At 39.1% G+C, this 17,574-nt stretch overlaps 1 protein-coding gene across 2 annotated transcripts; it reads right to left on the bottom strand.

Moving 5' to 3' along the window:
• Positions 1–4,312: 4,312 nt before the first annotated feature.
• LOC126382134 (nanos homolog 1-like) lies at positions 4,313–13,275 on the bottom strand. Of its 2 annotated transcripts, none has more exons than XM_050031899.1 (7): positions 13,029–13,275; positions 11,330–11,426; positions 9,539–9,646; positions 8,247–8,381; positions 7,692–7,825; positions 6,865–7,042; positions 4,313–5,861 (listed from the first exon to the last, which is right to left on the bottom strand). In XM_050031899.1, exons 1-7 carry the CDS (start codon positions 13,080–13,082, stop codon positions 5,647–5,649), a joined length of 921 nt encoding a protein of 306 aa, XP_049887856.1. In that variant the 5' UTR covers positions 13,083–13,275; the 3' UTR covers positions 4,313–5,646. The 2 variants fall into 2 exon arrangements, with proteins under 2 accessions (XP_049887856.1, XP_049887857.1); XM_050031900.1 differs by lacking the exon at positions 13,029–13,275 and adding an exon at positions 12,189–12,315.
• Between the last annotated feature and the right edge of the window lie 4,299 nt (positions 13,276–17,574).

The following is a 17,574-nucleotide window of genomic DNA, read 5'->3' as shown; positions in this document are numbered from 1 at the left end:
AAGTAAGTAGTCGTTATATGAGCGCAGGACCGATCGTCGTGGAGATCCTTGGGGGAGGCCTATGCCCAGCAGTGGGCGTCGTACGGCTGATGATGATATTATGAGCCATGTCTCAATAGTAACCCTGACACCAGACGATAGAAGAACACTTGTTCTTGGATGACAAAAAGTGATTGACTTATCTCGTCATAGCATTATAACACGCAATGAAGAGCACTGAGTGAATGCTATGCAAATGATCACGTCTACATGATTACATTCTAATTCCATGTAAATTAAGGCTTGTATTTTTGTCTGTGGGCGAAGGTAATTAATCTAATGACCCGAATATTAGTGTCTTAGTCAGAGTAGGCTGCGAACTTTTAGCTATGGCTGTTGATTTTTTGGATTTGTCATGTCACACGTAGAGCGTTAGGCTCACGATCTGGAAGTCCGGGTTAGATTCCCGATTCACTTGTGAGACTCCATTGTTTGATAAACACCTTTCAGGCTTGAAACAAACAAACAAGAAACATTTATTGAGAAGCTGTGTAAGTTCATACATGCAGTTGTCAAAAATTATAAAATTGTCTCAACAGCATGTCCATGTCGAACGTACACCACTACGACGACGTGGACGTGGGTGGGACGTGTCGGTCGGTTGAATCACCTGATATGATTATCAAAGGTAAGATGATTCCATGCTTCCCGTTGTTCCCATCTTAATAGACGGGATCGGGTTTTTACGGTTAATATCGTAAAAACACCTCCACCAACCCGCAGTGGAGCAGCATGGTGAATTATGCTCCATACGTCCTCCGGTTGATTGAGGGGAGACCAGGAGGGCTAAAATGGCCACATCGAAGCAATTCATCTAAGAAAGCAATATTGCTATTTGATTTTTGTTTGCACTGCGCACTTACTTTTATATGCGCAAATGTCAAATAGCAATATTGCTTTCTTAGATGAATTGCTTCGATGTGGCCATTTAACCCCCCTATTATGTATGTTGCTAATGCTATTAAAACTACATACAAGAGCCGTTTTGCTAAAAAGGATCCGAGTACTACCCCAGTATTGAATTTAACCATTCTATCTATTTCTGAAAAACGATTTTAGATCTATCTTAAGATAATAAATAAATACTTAAATCGTCAGCACGTTCCTAAGAAAACATTTACGCAATAATTATAATTCTGTCAATTACTTACCCTCTTCAGATAAGTTCAGTTCTTAAATTGGCCAGACCGGAAATGGAACCCGGGACCTCCGGTGGAACTAGCATACCATCACATCACCATATATGGTTTTTAACTACCATAGTAGTTGAAAATGTTTAGTAAAATTACGCGACATTATCAGCGAGTACCTAGGTACACGGGAAAAATATATCAATTGGAAAGTGCAGCGTTTAAGAGCGCCCAAGTTGTGTTTAGACTGCAAATGATCTGCAGAAATAAGCCTGCACTGCAGACGTGCGGTGGACATGCACTTGTTTGACAATTCACAGAGCATCGCCAAGTGCTAAAAGAAAGTCGGGAACAATACCAGACTGTTCATAGTTCACGAACGGTTGCGAAAATATTGTGCGATTTGAATATTGTGGACTAAATTTTAGATATGCCAGGCTTCATGGAAAGAGACAGGGCAAATACATTATGCATTTATAATGACAAATAGCATTACGCCTGTAGTCCCGAAGGGATAGCCAGAGATGTAATACTTAGTATAAACATCCACTCCTGGCCTCACATTTAAGTCTCATGTAATAAGACCCTTCCCTTTTCGGCGGATAAGAAAATGACAGGTATAACTTAAAATTAGGAGGTGAACGTAGGAATCGGAGCCAATACTGAGGATTACTAACCCCATCATGTTTACTAGAAGCATAAACTATACAAACTTAATTAAAGAAATAAATTAACAAAATGTTATTTATATCTATCTTATTGGGCCTAAGTACTCTTAGGGACCGCCCACAGTTTGGGCAAATCGTCCTAACAAAATGTCAATATTAAAATTTTAATACAAAAGTCACACAACCTACTCTAGATATTAAAAACAAATCAACTTCATGAAAAGCAAAAATATTAAAATTCGTTTTTTATATTACGATAGCGTTACTTACATTTAAAAAATACCTTACGTATGTAAGGTTGTCCAATGACAACCTTGTCTAATAATCAAGATTTTTTTTTGTTAGAGTTGGCCTGCTTATCTATTATTATGGTACACTCTGACAGCTCTTCTATTTTGCATTATGCACAATTAAATACTATGTCGTTACAAACAAAGGTATAAAAACACTTACTTAATTTAAATTGTCTTCCCTAACTTGTAGGTACTTATTTCTAATTATGGTTCACCTTTCTAAACAAAATAGCGAAACCAAAATTGTAATTACCATCTAAGCTCCATATTATATCAATTAAGGTCGCCAAGCATCGCGAGAGGTTGGACGGATCTGCATAATCCGTGGCCCCCTCCACCGCCCCCCCCTACGTACCACTTCCGTGGCCCACATTCCCAAATCTACCGGATTGGGGCCTACATATTTTAGGCCTCACTTTTTGTGCCAAAACTTACTTTAACTTAGTAACGCATAGCTGAGTTTTGCTTGGAAGTTATAACTGCTTTTTATGCAAAGGAAAGTTTCTTTAAAACAGTCTGAAGCTAAGGTTTAATTTTGCTTGTAAGAACACTTTAGTAAATGAATTCAAAACGGTATGCGAAGTCTCAATGCGTGCGTTAAAATTCGGACTATTTTTTATATTCAGCTCACGGTATTTTGAGTTTTAAGTTGCGGGTGGTTGGATAGGTTTTAGGTGGGCGATTTTTGTAGGTTTTCAAGTAGGTATGTCACAGCTGACTTTGCATATTGAAGCGAAGACGTGCGACTTTTTAGGGATCCGCAAATAGACGGTAAATAGAAGAATATATGAACAACAAAGGAAGAATTATTAACGTAAGTTCACGTACCTAATACACTATACAATATTGTATGAATCAACTGTATGCGTCTGTTGTTACAGTATTCAGTATGGAGGAGCAGAGCTATGATACAACCTTCTAATGTCCAAAGTAGGTACCCGTGTCTATAGGCAATAAATGTTAATTTTATTACCTTATTGCTGCTGATTAGATAATGTATTTACAGGATTAAATAGTAATAAAGTATCCTTCACCAAATAGTACTATTGTCCCAGTAGGTACCTGTACCCACATTTAGACATTAATGTTTATCTATACTTACTAACATTATAAAATTCAGACTCAAAAACTACTGAACCGATGTCAAAAAAATTTTACCATAAGGAAGCAACATTATCCCCGAGTAACACAGGCTATATTATGACTTACTCGAAAAAAAATAGGGACAGCTATTATACAATTTACTCTTAAATAACAAATGTCTACCTGTGCGAATCCGGGCGGGCCTCTAGTCACTGATAACTAAATATTTTTCATACGATCATCTTGCGATTTATACGGAACCTCAGCTCCTAAAACTCCGCTTCACGCTCGCGGAATTCGTTCCCGCGGCCGCATTCGCGAGACGCGGGAATTCGACACTCCACTCAAGAATTGACTTTTACTATCATTCAGCCATAACGAGATATTGTTTGTTTATGGACAACTTCGGAAGACCTGTATGCTCTGAGATTCTGGCCGAAATTACCAGATAAACAGTTTAAAGAGTAGGTACCTAACTTAGCGGTCAGTTCAGCTGCATATCTCCCGAATACATTGGAAAAGCGACGGAGGGATAGGCTAATCAACTGTATACGGTTTATCACTTATTTTGACAGGACTACAACTAGCTCTATCTCGTTCCTGCACTTATAGTAAGTGAAGGACGCCACTAGTTCAATAGCTGTCAAACTAAAATAGAACAGAAATTGTTGTTTTTGTTGATGTTGGTTGGAATTGTTGCTGTTGTTGCGTAAATACGCCACCAAGAACCCTAACTAGGTTAGGGTTTAACCGAGAACTTACTCGCACCTAATACCTGGTACGAGTATCTTCTCGGTACCTACATCGTTCACTACATACCGTGTGCCGGATCAGAGCTTCCCGCCCACGCTACATTGTAGCGAGCTAGCCGGTAGTTTAGTCACGCCAGCGAATTATCTGCATCTCGTTCCATACGCAACTAGAACAGGCATGGATAAGTTTTCTTGAATACTTCTGTATTGGCTTCACTTGGTAGTCCGATTCAGCATAATTCTGTAATACTGAGGGCTAGTTAAACCGTTGGTTGGTCTACCAACCCACAGAGCAGCATGGCCTTGGAAATGTGCATGTACCTACTATTACAATTAAAACGGCAAGATTCAATCAAGTATATTTATTGTTCCCAATATGTCACCAACACCAGTAAAATTTCAACTGATTTAGCAATCACAACGGCAATAGATATTTGAATAATCAACAAAAATAGATATATCTTGAAACAAATGATACTAGGTACTTCTTATTAAAGAAGTTTAGAAAAACATTATTCCTATATTTTACAAATACTAAAGTTTATAATAAAAAAAATAAATGAATTTTGGAAATTAAAAAGTAACACATTTTCTCTTCAAGGTGATGTCATTCTAAAGTAACACTTTTCTTGGTCTCAGAGATATTTTATGTATACTATATTGGAATAATAAAAGTTTCAGACACAATAATAATAATTATAGAATAAATTGTACCAGTGACATGCGGATTTCATTTTGTAGAAAAAAACTACTCATTTTATTCGAATAAAAAGTTGCCCGTAAAAGTAATAAACGGAATAATTCTCATTATCATTCGACAATTTATTAACCGGACAATTTCGGAAATGATTTTATTGTATTTGTAGAAATTCTATAACTTGTAGCGCCATCTATGGAAATTTGTATGAACTAAGTTGTTAATACACAAAAATGTTAGGCAAAGATGTAATTAATTTGTATAAATTCATTGTAATAACACATTTTACATTTCAATGCAACAACATATAAAATGAAAAATGTAACGTTTATTGGTATAATGTTAAATATAAGTAATATCCCGAAGAAATCCAGAACTGAAACATAATCTGATCAATTTTAGCAAAATCCAAGCATGTCACATTTTTTTGAAGTTGTGGACATTCTATTGTGCTATACAGCAATACGAGTTTCAGTTAAATATATAAAATAGCAATATTTGAGTAGATAATTGATTACAGATTTTTAGTCAAGTATTATTGTAAAAAATATAATCAACAAAAATAAACTTCCCACGTAGAAACTGGATTACGAACTACATGATTTTATAACGATTACATATTCAATACTCGTCAATATTAAGAACAAATATATTCTGTCTACTTCACGTAGATATCCGTAAAAACTTATACTAATTAGTCATTGGTACAGCTGCCATCTAGTGACTAAATTACACAATAGAAAATACTGATCAATAATTCTTCAGACTTCAAATTCATAATCATTGTAACCGTCGTATTTTTAAAGACATAATTTTTAGGAACATAAACGAAAGGATTTTTATGAGCGCTCATTTATTATTATCGAAATATCTTGGCGTAATACGTTGGCCAGCCATTTAATTTTGAACAATTCAAGAAACAAAAATAAAGTTCCTAAAAATTATTCTTACATAAAAATACAAAACAAAACTTTATTACCCGTTCTAAAGCATCAATTTCTGTTCCAGCGCAGCCCAAAGCGGGTCGAGTGGCGCCCTCTCTCCGGCGAATGCGGTAGTATCTTGTATGACAGACGCTGGGGTTTCTCCGAAGTACACGTAGTTCTCCACCCCGCCAATAGATAGCGCTAGTGGCGCGTTGCGACGACGGCCAGAAGCCATGCGCACGCTACGCATCATTGCAGCTGATTTCATTCGTTCTGGAACATTTTATTTAAAATTAAGTATTGTATTAAAACAGACGTACAAAACAACCTGCTCCTATTACTAGGCACGGATTTTTTCTAAAATATCTGGAGGGAACGTGTGGAGCATACGCAAATAGGCACACTACTTAAATCAAGATCTCGGTCTAATAAACATTATAGGCAATAAAGACACATGCTTGAATTCTATAATTAATATGACGTGCAAAGTTGCATAATACGATATCGTTGCCTCATGTGATAATAAAAAAAAGAAACCTGATTTCCCCGAACAGTACTTTTGTTTAGCGAGAACATTTTCTGAAAAGCAGCAGCAATGCTGACATTCCTCCTTTTTTTCGGCCACAACTGATAGTGTGTTGCATGTAATTAGTTTAAGCAATTTTTTTAAAATGTTTGTGGTTGAATACACTTCTTTTTATATTTTATTTAATATGTACGTTTTGTGCATAACATAAACTGTGGCTCTGGGCTACTATAGAGTTCGATCGACAGTTTAAAAAAAACAATAGTGTCGACAGACTATATCGTACAATAGGAGATAACTCATTTAGATCAGTGTGTCGATATTGGTAGTCTTTTCAATAGTCAGAGCAATACTAGTACAATCGATTGTACCTACAGATGATTTTCAAAGTCAACAATCGATAGACAACTATAGGATAGCTAGGGGGGAAGTAGCAAGCCTTCACTTAGAGCTATATCCATGCTCGGCCCCCACCGTGAGTCGCAGCATACCTGTATGCCGTGAAACCGATTGCTACACCACGATGACAAGTCAGCGGGCTCAGCACCTCACTCTTTCTCGCCGCGACACAGATCATCCCTCTCTTTCTGTGCAGTACTGTGACAGAGTGACAGGTGACGTATGTCGAGGCGAGAAAGAGTCGCGCGCTTACGGTGTGCCCGCAGAGAATCTGTCATTTTGGCTGCGCGTCATATCGATTCATCGACACGAAAGAAGGATAGTTCGGCAACAGCAGCCCGCGCAGTGTACCTTCGTTGGTGCTGAGCGGGCAGTACTTGATGGTGTGCGCGTGGTCGCCGCGGGCGCCGCAGCGGCGGCACACGAAGGCGCGCAGCACGGGGCACACCACGCGCCCCGCCGCGTCCTTCAGCGCGTGCGAGCGGTAGTACGACTCGCGCTCTCCGTTGTTCTTGCAGAACCGACACTCCTGGACGGGGAACGGGACAATAGTACTACGTAATATTACTCCTTGTTTTATGACAATAGGGTAGTTTCCAACTAGTCAAATCAGTTACTTTTTACTAAACGTCAAAACACAAAATTGCTATGGAATTTGTATGAAAAAGCACACTGTGACGTCATAGAAGAACATTATAAAATGTCGAACTTATTATTACGTTATTCTTGATTACAATTCATAACAAGTCAAAAAGAAAGAGGAAAATGTTTTTCGTTAGTTTTAGATCTGTGTTTATTTAGAAATCAGAATTTCATAATTTATCTTGAAACTATACCCAATTTATTAGGTATATTGTATTGTAATACAACCACTTCTCGCCGACTATCGCCCATGTAATTAATCGACCCACCAGAGTCGTTTAATTCTTTCAAATATTCATCCTCTTAGACGACGCCCTGAGCCGAGGTTCGCGCCCAACTGAGCACCCTCAGGCCTGTTGTCTTAAATTTTGTACCGAGTGAGAGCCATCAGCGCTCCCCATTTATCCAGTCAAGTAGTTAATGCCATCTGCGGCAAATGTACAATAAGTCACGTCAAAAAAAAGGTGACAAGAGTTGGTACCCTCTTAAATGTAAAATGTATGAAAGGACATGTTATGAAGACGTTTCGTAGTTACCTCAGGCTGGCGCTTGCTGCGTCGTATCTCTCGGAGCAGCGTCAACACAGCACCGTCAGACAGCGAACTCAGCACGCGCCGCTGCTCTTCCGACAAGATCTTCTGATCTTCCAGAGGCTGGAAGTACTCCGACGCTGAAACGATAAAATAACATACAACTTATTCCATGTATGGATAGAGGAGGGACGGGGGGGACACGACATCCTAGGACTATAATCAAAAGTGGCTGCAAATAGTCTTCTGCTTATTTGTGGCTCTGGGAGCGCGGGCGTAACTGTGTACGGTCAGACGCAAAGGAAAACTTATAGTAATAATAAGAAATTTCTCATTTCGTGTGACGTCATTCGCTATTGCAGTGCGAGCGCAGTTGTTGCGGCGCGAAGAGCAACCTACCTATTTTAGACTTGGAAGAACAGGATGTCTAAAAAGCCACTTCAAATCGATTCATCTAAAAAAGCAATATCTATTTAACACTAGTTGACATTTTCGCACTTACTTTTCGATAAATTGCTTTGATGTGACTTTTTAGATCCCTTGACTTAGGTACTTAGGTACCTTCATTGATAGATTGAGGCGCGGGCGCAAGTGGTATGGACACGGAGACGGGGCGCGGCAGGCGCGCCGCGGGAGTGCGCTCTGGCGCCGGCCACGACTTCTGCCGAGTGTATACTGCTGGCAGGGCTGGAGTATCTGCAAGTGGAAATGTAGGAATGTAATCTCTGGTGTAAATAAGCAATTGGCCCTGGGTCCACAAGTAGATACCTGCTTCATTCTGTATGTTTTGAAATGATGATAGATTATATTAGGTAAACAGCATTACATAAAATAATCCAATCCGGCTATAAGATTTTAATAGGTTATAAATTCTTCTTCTCTCGTGTGGGTTATGAGATCAATGACCGACCACATCAACTCTGGTATCAGGATTACTATTGAGTCGCCATGTAACGAGTACATACTTGAATTAAATGCGCACCGAAGCACAGATCATCTTACTTTCGTACAATCGGATAATCAGCCAGCAATGTAAAATAAAATAAAAATAAAAAGGGTTTTATTTCTGTAAATCTATAACAAACAAGTTACAGGGGCTTCCCTAAAAGTAGTCAGATGACACTTGTGATGGGAATGCCTCGCTCTTCCAACGCAACCAGTACAATTTGATTTACACTATACATATTGTCTTAAAGTAAAACTTAGGTAAATTAAACATAATACGTGTGTGTGTGTGTGTGTGTGTGTGTGTGTGTGTGTGTGTGTGTGTGTGCGTGTGTGCGTGCGTGCGTGCGTGCGTGCGTGCGTGCGTGCGTGCGTGCGTGCGTGCGTGCGTGTGTGCGTGGGTGTGTGTGTGTTGTGTGTGTGTGAGTGTGTGCGTGTGTGCGTGTGTGTGCGTGTGCGTGTGTGTGCGAGTGTGTGCGTGCGTGTGCGTGCGTGTGCGCGTGTGCGTGTGCGTGTGTGTGTGTGTGTGTGTGTGTTTATATTTACGTCAAACCTTTACGCCCTACGGTTTTTACTTCCTTGGGTTCGGTACAAGACCACGTACAAGGTGGGCACCTACTAGGTCAGTCTCACAAATGTCCTGACTAAACAAGATACCATAAAGTGATTTTTGGGATATGTCCCCATCGGGTTTCGAAACCGGGACCTCTGGATCGTAAGCCCATTGCTAAACCACTGCACCACGAAAGCTGCAGGTTATGTGCAGGCTGCAAGGGATGTGGTGTTTGACCAGTTAGAAGTTTCCGGTATCATAAGGAGGGTGAATCCGGCATAGGCTGTTTATGATGGTTTAGTACCTATTAAGTTATATTATGAATTTTATTAACTGTTAAATTAAAACAACTCACCAGTCTTCCGAGTCCAAATCGTGTCTTCCTCAGGATTGTATGGAGAGTCAGATCCATTCATTCGGAACTCCTGCATCACATCTTCAATCGTGCATCTTCCGTTTACAACTGCAAATAGTGGTTGCAATTAAAATGAACTGTTTTGAAAAACCGGAGACAGACCCTATTAAGGTGCGTTTCCACAGAAGGGAATACGCGAAATGCGAAGGACCACAATTTGGGCTAAAATAAGATGATGCGTGATCAACTTAGGATTCTGTCAAACCTGTGAAACAAATTTGATCTCCCTAACGATAACCCGTTTTTCACGAGGTCCGCTTAACAACCGGAAGATTTGACAGTTCTGGATTTTACAGAAGAGACTGCCTGTCTGACGTAAGGATAACTGGTAACCGGTAAGGATACTTATTTAGAATACCTCCGAAACGCATTTCTCGAGAATGTGAGTTTCCTCTGGATGTTTTCCTCCATCGCTATATACATGGTAATCATTTATGATCCAAACATGAATTCGGATGTCATTGGTTTAGGCTCATTGCTGATTTTGAACCTGCGTGTTTACAGTGAGAGTCAAGCGTTCGAACTGGGCTACCGCGGCTCACGGAATCAGATACAATAAATAACCTTAATCGGGGGATCGAGGTTATTTGGAGGTTATGGGGATGTTACAGGGAGGGGTCTCCTCAAAGTTTAGTGGGTAGGCAACCACTTGCAAGGGAAATTTATTCCGGACTCCACCGCATATGATCGGGCCGTCAGTGCGTTGCATTTAGAATACTTAGTTTTATTATTATTGTTTTTATGATTTTGGTTTTTCTTTTTGTTTTGGATATTTTTTTGTCTGTGTACTTATTGATTTCCGTGTGGTTTCTGTCCTGTGTTAAATGTAATGTACCTGTCTGTCTGTGTCTGTGGTGTCCGGAAGTAATAATGTTTCTTTCTTTCAAATTTCCATAATATTGCAATTTTATCCAAATAAACTACCCACTTACAACTTATTACAAAGGCGTTTGGAACAACTGACTTCACACATGAATTTGAAATATAGTAGATCGTAAATGAAATAATGTTTACGCTGGTGTTCGGTATCGTGTGTGCTCAAGCCATTCATAACGTCATTCGATACTTGACTCAATTTCTGAGTTTATTTTGTAACGGTTTAAACTATCGGCTGGTAACAAGAACTGATAAACATTGCAAAGTCAAGAGAACATTAATTACGAGTTCATTCGTAATTTTCATCTCTTAAATAAATAATAATTAGGTATGTAGGTACACTACTTAGCTCCCTACTACAGAATTTGGAATACTTGGTTATCCTTGAGCCATAATTACTAAGTATACGGAATCGCTAGAAGCTACTAGTTTTCAGCAGCAGCTAACCCTGCAGCAGCTGCGGCCTGGCCTATAGACAGCTACTCGGTTTGTCTAAGCTAGTACGCCAGTAGCTCGGCTCGCCTTTTCTGTCTACAGGACACCCTACTATTTCCAGTTCGAAGCACAGAATCATCTTACTTTGGAACAATCGGTTGAATCAGTCTACAGTGTCCTAACCAAACTGGAGACAGTCTGACAAAGTTTACCTGGTCATATCCTATCGGGAATCGAACCCAGGACCTCATAGGCTACACCCAGTAAGTATGTAGGAAGGTAGGTAGGTAAATCTGGACGAAAGTAGAAAAAGCAAAAGTGGTGTGCCAAGTAGGTACCCACCTACTAGTCTGTGCTTACCCCAATGATCAATGATCTTAAGTAAAAAAACCTTTCGAATGATAATGCGATGCAACTTACGGTCTGCGTAACTGGCAGCTTTTGTCCTGGGAGTATTGGTGATCAGCTGTGACTGGAATGTCTGCCAATCCAACTCTTGGCTGCCCCATGATGTCGACTGTGGGGTAAACAGTCATTAATCATCATGATTAGCTCGGTGGCGCAGCGGTAAGCGCGCTCGGTCTGCGATTGTTGAAGTTAAGCAACTTTCGCAAGGTCATAGGATGGGTGACCACAAAAAAAAAGTTTTCATCTCGAGCTCGAGCCGTGCTTCGGAAGGCACGTTAAACCGTTGGTCCCGGCTGGATTAGCAGTCGTTAATAACCATCAATCCGCACTGGGCCCGCGTGATGGTTTAAGGCCCGATCTCCCTATCCATCCATAGGGAAGGCCCGTGCCCCAGCAGTGGGGACGTTAATGGGCTGATGATTATGATGAATCATTATGATACTACCTACCTATTAGAGCCTATCCAGATGAGGCGTTTTAAGCGCGTTGTCTGATGTCATGTCGCGTTGTCACAGAGTACTTAACATCATATGGATACAGACACACATCTCCGAGCATGCAGGAATCTACGTGTAATCAAATTACTCTGTGGTATGAGAAGCTCTTAGGTAGTGCAAAGAGCTTAGACGGAAAAAAGAGAAGGCAAACGTCGTGTCTTATACGGAAGTCAAAAGAATATACCCTTAATAGACAAGAACTACTACTAGGTACTACCTACCTACTTCTTCTATCATGTGGATTATTTACAAGGGTTAGGTATTTACCTATGAGGATAACCAACCTCATCAACACTGGTATCAGGGCTATTATTGAGCCGCCAAAGACCCCTGACATGACTCATGTAACGATTACTAGGTAGGTGGGTGCTTACCTATATCAGAAGTAGGAACCGCGGGACCACCGGCTTAACATGCCTTCTGAAGCACGGATCATCTTATTTTTGGATAATCGGGCGATCAGCTCGCAATACAAACGAGGTTTCACAAAGTGAGTTTTGTGTAGGTGGGTACCTACCTAGGTATGTTCCCACCGAGATTCGAAACTACCTACTTTATTAAAATTATTGTAGGTCGGTAGCAGAGTAAATGTTCTGAAAGTGACAGGATCTATCTGCATGCTACCACTTTCCACCGGCAACTGGTTTACCTATTACCTAGGTAGGTAGGGTATAGGTACCTATCTGTGACAATGAAAAATTATTAGCTAAGTATCTGGCCAAGCAGTGAAGTCATGCCACACGATCTAAACTTCTACGAAATAGGTAGGTAGGTACCTACCTAGGTACATATCTAAATAATAAACAGTATCATCGTAGTAGTTGTCGTTTTCTTAGGAGCCCTAACAGTTCTCTAAAGTCACCTGACTACCTTACACTGGGTGACATTGTGATGTGCATAGAGTTTGTTAGCGGAAACGACAGCTTGGTTATTTAAAATAATATTTTTAAATAAATAAAATACCTACCAAATACTTTCTGCTTGTGCAGGTCGTAACATGTCCAACGAAGAAAGTAAATATAAAATAGGAGTAAAATGTAACAAATAAAATAGGTCCTACGCAACAATAATAAAAAATATAAAATGACACAAAATGTGCGGTAGACAAGCAACAGTTAATAATTTCAGTTAAAGGTAGGTTGCAATGCAAGGTTCAATGTATTCGACACGATAACTTTAAAACTGATAGATAAGAAAAATTATGTTAAACTTACCGAATTCATGGAACTACCACTGCCATAGTCACTGCTAAAAGTATTCAAACCCATTTTTTGTTTCGATTTTGCGATCGCGTACCTATTTAATTTTCGAATCGTGCGCGCGTCCTATCCACAACAGCAATCAAATTGGGAATAAAAAACATGAGATTTTGATTTGGCTGCGAGCAGCGAGCGACAGCGCTAAATCCGGGGTCCTGATTGGTCCTTGATGTGTGAAAGAGAGAAGAATATAAAAGGAAGATGCGTAGGAGCGGGACAGGATAGGGACGTGAGGGCAAAAAATCGCGCGTTGACAACAAAGTACGTTTGAAAACCGAAACTAGTTTGTTTATATTTTTTTTATTATTTGATTGTGTTTAGTTTAGTTATAGAGATCCAATCAAAAACATAAATGTAAAATGAGAGCCAAGTTCAATATTATGATAAATGCCTTGGTTGTTGACTTCAACGACAAAAGAAGTGAGATCTAAATGGGGGTGCCAAGTTCAATGGTCAGTCCTGAAAGGGCTATGAACCTTTCTGGCATATCTCAGTGGCGCCACCTAGCGGATTTTTGAAAACTGCGGCGCACGATGAAACCTGTGCAAATCGATAGGGGACACTTGTCTGAACAAAAAAGCTTTAATGGACCTATGCTCTAAAGTGTCACGTTTTCAAGATATCTAGCTTGAAAGTTACGAAAAGTGTCGTATGGATAAATCGATTTTACTCTTTATCTATATACAATCGTAATATAGTGACATAGTGATTATACAACATATTTATCTTATTGAAAAAATGAAATTAATAAATACTTGCAACAACATTAATGGTTTTTGTCTTTGCTACATTATATAGGAAGTACATAGGTACTTAACTGTGCACACCTTATCTAAGGTTACTAATTGCAAACTGAGTTTATCAGTTTGTGTTATGTATGATATAGGCGTCATTTACTCCTTAACTTGATTTTACTTAACACAACGACAGGATCTAATGAAATATAAAATAAAGTTTACATTTTTATATACACAATGCGTTTAGTGCGGCATCATTAGTACTCGTTAAAAAGCAGAATTCTCGAAGTTTAAGAAATCTGTGTAAGAGAAACAAAATGGTGTACTTATTAACTGCCATTTTGCTTTCTCGTTTAATTCCAGGAACTACGAAAATGGAGGTCCTTTGTTTAAAGTTGCACGAATTTCTATTATTTCGGCGGAATCAACAAGGATAGCGAATAGCCATACAATAAGTGTGAGTGAGACAATATCATGCAATAAATACAATAGGACGATTGGCAGCCGGGTGAACTTTCAGTCAGTTTGCCACTTTCATCTTCAACGTGCGCACGCGCTTTTTTCTGTTCTGAGACTCTATCCTGTTCATTCTGTTGTATTTGTTACCACTGTTGAGTTTGTTAATATTCCTCTTGAGTTTGTTAGTATTTTTGTTGACTTTGTTAGTGTTATTGTTGAATTTGTTGTTTTTGTCTTGGCAAGATGTCCAGTCATGTTGGTGCCAGGCAATGTTTTTTGTTGTGGTGTAAGCACTGTTCGTGGCCCGCGCCGAAGATCTCGGCGTCCTATACAGTCTTACTTGACAACTGAAGATTATATTGCTAGGCACCCCAACATCCTGAATTATGCTCGCCACTTATTTGACGATCGAGAGCTAAGTAATCTTATTTGAACATTGCAAAAATTAAAAATCTCAGTATGCAGTGTATCTGGTATCTATATTATAGTCCCTGGTCAGTATAATACATAAAATGACAATGTATAATTCGGCTCGTTTCTCAATCGTGCTTTTCATAATCGAAATGTCATATGAAAAAAATTCGTGTATGGAAATAATATATCCTACTTTATCGAAGCTCTCATTATGTAGCGTCTTAGACAAAGTGTAATCAACGCAAAACATTTTTAACAGAAAGTCGTCAACTTATCTCTATTATAATTAGCCAGAGATAGCTCTTACGCCAAGCGTATCACTTGTGTACCAGACTTACGCTTTCAATAGATTTTATAGCCAACTATTACCACTTAATTATGTATAATAAATGATATTTGCATTTTTTTGTAACAGTAGAGAGTAATCAGTTCATATTAATGCAAGCACAACGGTAAGGCTGTTTTTTCATCTGACATGTGCTACGTTGCTAGGTTTAATATCCACCAATCAGATAATTGGGTCTGATTCTGATCGGCACAATGAACCCGATTGTAGGGTATGCAACGTAGCATCTAGCATGTTACTGGTGGAAACGCAGTCTAAATGTGACGTACTTACTTCATTATTGATGGAACAGTATTCTTATCGTTTCCAGCTAACTACGCAATACCGAATATGCCACATTTAAAAGAGGAAGTGAGGATTGCTTGCGCCCTAATAAATGCCTTCGGAAAACGGGTGACAGATCACCCACTCGTAAATGAAATAATCAACGATATATACCTTAAGCACGACGCCCCAAACTATCTGTGCGAGTTTGTAATACAAAACAATTTAAATCAACGCAGAGCCGCTTTCCAAGCTATAAACTCAAGTGAAGGCTTTCAACAGTTTCCCATCTTATCATATGAGGATCTGTTGATAATGTCTCTGGGGCCGTATCAAGTGACGCAGGCAAGAAGCTACTATGGCGAACACCTAAAAGAAAACGGAACGTTTTTCATTGAAGTGTATGAAGATTTTGAAGTTGACTATAATTTAAATCAATACAACATAGTAGTTTGTAATCCTTGGCTGACAAGAGCTAAAATACTCTCGAGGCACCAGAGCAACAGAATTTATTTTGTATATATCTTGCTAAATAATAGTTTGAAAAACAGAAATAAACTTGTCGGTCACTATTGCAGCTGTATAGTTGGAAAACGGACACTCGGGTGCTGTGCTCATGTCATGTGCATAGTTTGGTATATGGGATGGGCTCGGCACCAAGAAATTCAACCCCCTGCTGCCTTTTTAGATCAAGTTATTATTTCTGATGAAGAAGAAGATTGATTATTCAAGAAGACTGATATTCATTATCCTAATAGGTACGAATTTGTATAAAAAAAGCCTATTTGTTATAAGTATATACACTGTATGTATTCAATAACAATTAGTATTGATTACATTTTTAAGCAAAATATAAATAACTATATGACTACTTTTACGATGTTTTATTTCATACTTATAAAAACACAACTAAGAAAATCGATGAATAATTGAACAATGTGTTCATGTAATATGATTGTTATGAACTAAACAGCTTAAGGTCCCGTTGCATTGAAGGCACACACCCCATTGGTGTGTCTATACGAACTAGGTATGTTCCATACACTGCTGCAAAGTAAAGTAGTCCTAAAAGCGAATTTTCACACCCCACCTGCTTTCACTGTGATTAAACATTTAAGCTGCCTTTCATTGAATAAACATAAAAACTCAAAAAGTGTGAAATTGTTAGACAATCATAACAAATAACTTTGAGCGTGATTACGATCCCCTGGTAGTTGCGGCTTCCGAATACATCCCGCTTAGGGACGGTACTGAAAAGTATCGGCGTCCGAAGGACGTAATATACGATCCCGACGACCCGATTACCCTAGCCATAGAGGCAGCCAATCAGCTCGCGACACCAAACACTTCAGAACCCCGATACCGACCCCGCCGGCGTGGTCGACGATTTCCCTCATTCAGCGCTTATCGCTATCGACCCACTAGGGTCGATTAATTCTTTCAAATATTTTTCCTCTCAGACGACGCCCTGAGCCGAGGTTCGCGCCCAACTGGGCACCCTCAGGCCTGTTGTCTTAAACGTTGTACCGGGTGAGAGCCTTCAGCGCTCCCCATTTGTCCGGCCAAGTAGTTAATGCCATCTGCGGCAAATCTACAATAAGTCACGTCAAAAAAAAAAAAAAAAAAAAAAAAAAAAATGAGCGTGATTACCACGAGAATAAGTCATGAGCTGTACATCTTACGACTCGTTTCTGGATTTCTTTTAAGTTACACATAAAAGTAAGTTATAGATATTTATTTTATCTATTTTCTATTTATTTATTTTTCAATAAAGTAAATATGTGGTATATTAAACACTAATATTCCATGCATAATCACTTAGTCACTATATTCCAATTGCATATAAAAGTAAAATCGATTTGTTCATACAACACTTTTCGGAACTTTCAAGCTAAATATCTTGAAAACGTGACGCTTTAGAGCATAGGTTCATTAAAGCTTTTTTGTGCAGAAAAGTGCCCCCTATCGATATGCACAGGTTTCATCGTGCGCCGCAGTTTTGAAAAATCCGCTAGGTGGCGCCACCAGGCTATGCCAGCCTCTATAGTGAAATGTTCAATGCCCTTTATTTATAAGTAACAGTATAACATATCATATCTTCTTTATAACATAAGATAATGTATTGTAGCCTAAGGTATGTCTTGGCTAGTTTTCATATTATAGCCTTCGCAAGTTCTAAACCTACAAGTATTTGTATCTACACAGAAAAATATACGATAATTTGTCGCCAAATACCAGAATTTGTCGGTCTGACGTTCAAAAGTTATAAGCATTTATTGGT

Source organism: Pectinophora gossypiella, chromosome 3 (genome assembly GCF_024362695.1).
Source record: "Pectinophora gossypiella chromosome 3, ilPecGoss1.1, whole genome shotgun sequence".
Classification (NCBI taxonomy): Eukaryota; Metazoa; Arthropoda; class Insecta; order Lepidoptera; family Gelechiidae; genus Pectinophora; species Pectinophora gossypiella.
Note: the sequence above shows the minus strand (reverse complement) of the source record. Positions and strands in the feature narration are given on the sequence as shown.

What these genes read in the sequence shown, in the direction of transcription:
- LOC126382134 (XM_050031899.1), bottom strand. Translation starts at nt 13,082, where the DNA reads ATGGGTTTGAATACTTTTAGCAGTGACTATGGCAGTGGTAGTTCCATG. An exon ending in GCCTCAATCTATCAATGAAG is followed by an intron (nt 7,826 to 8,246) that starts GTACCTAAGTAC and finishes TTATCGTTTCAG; the next exon opens with CGTCGGAGTACTTCCAGCCT. An exon ending in CCCGCTCAGCACCAACGAAG is followed by an intron (nt 5,862 to 6,864) that starts GTACACTGCGCG and finishes AAAATGTTCCAG; the next exon opens with AACGAATGAAATCAGCTGCA.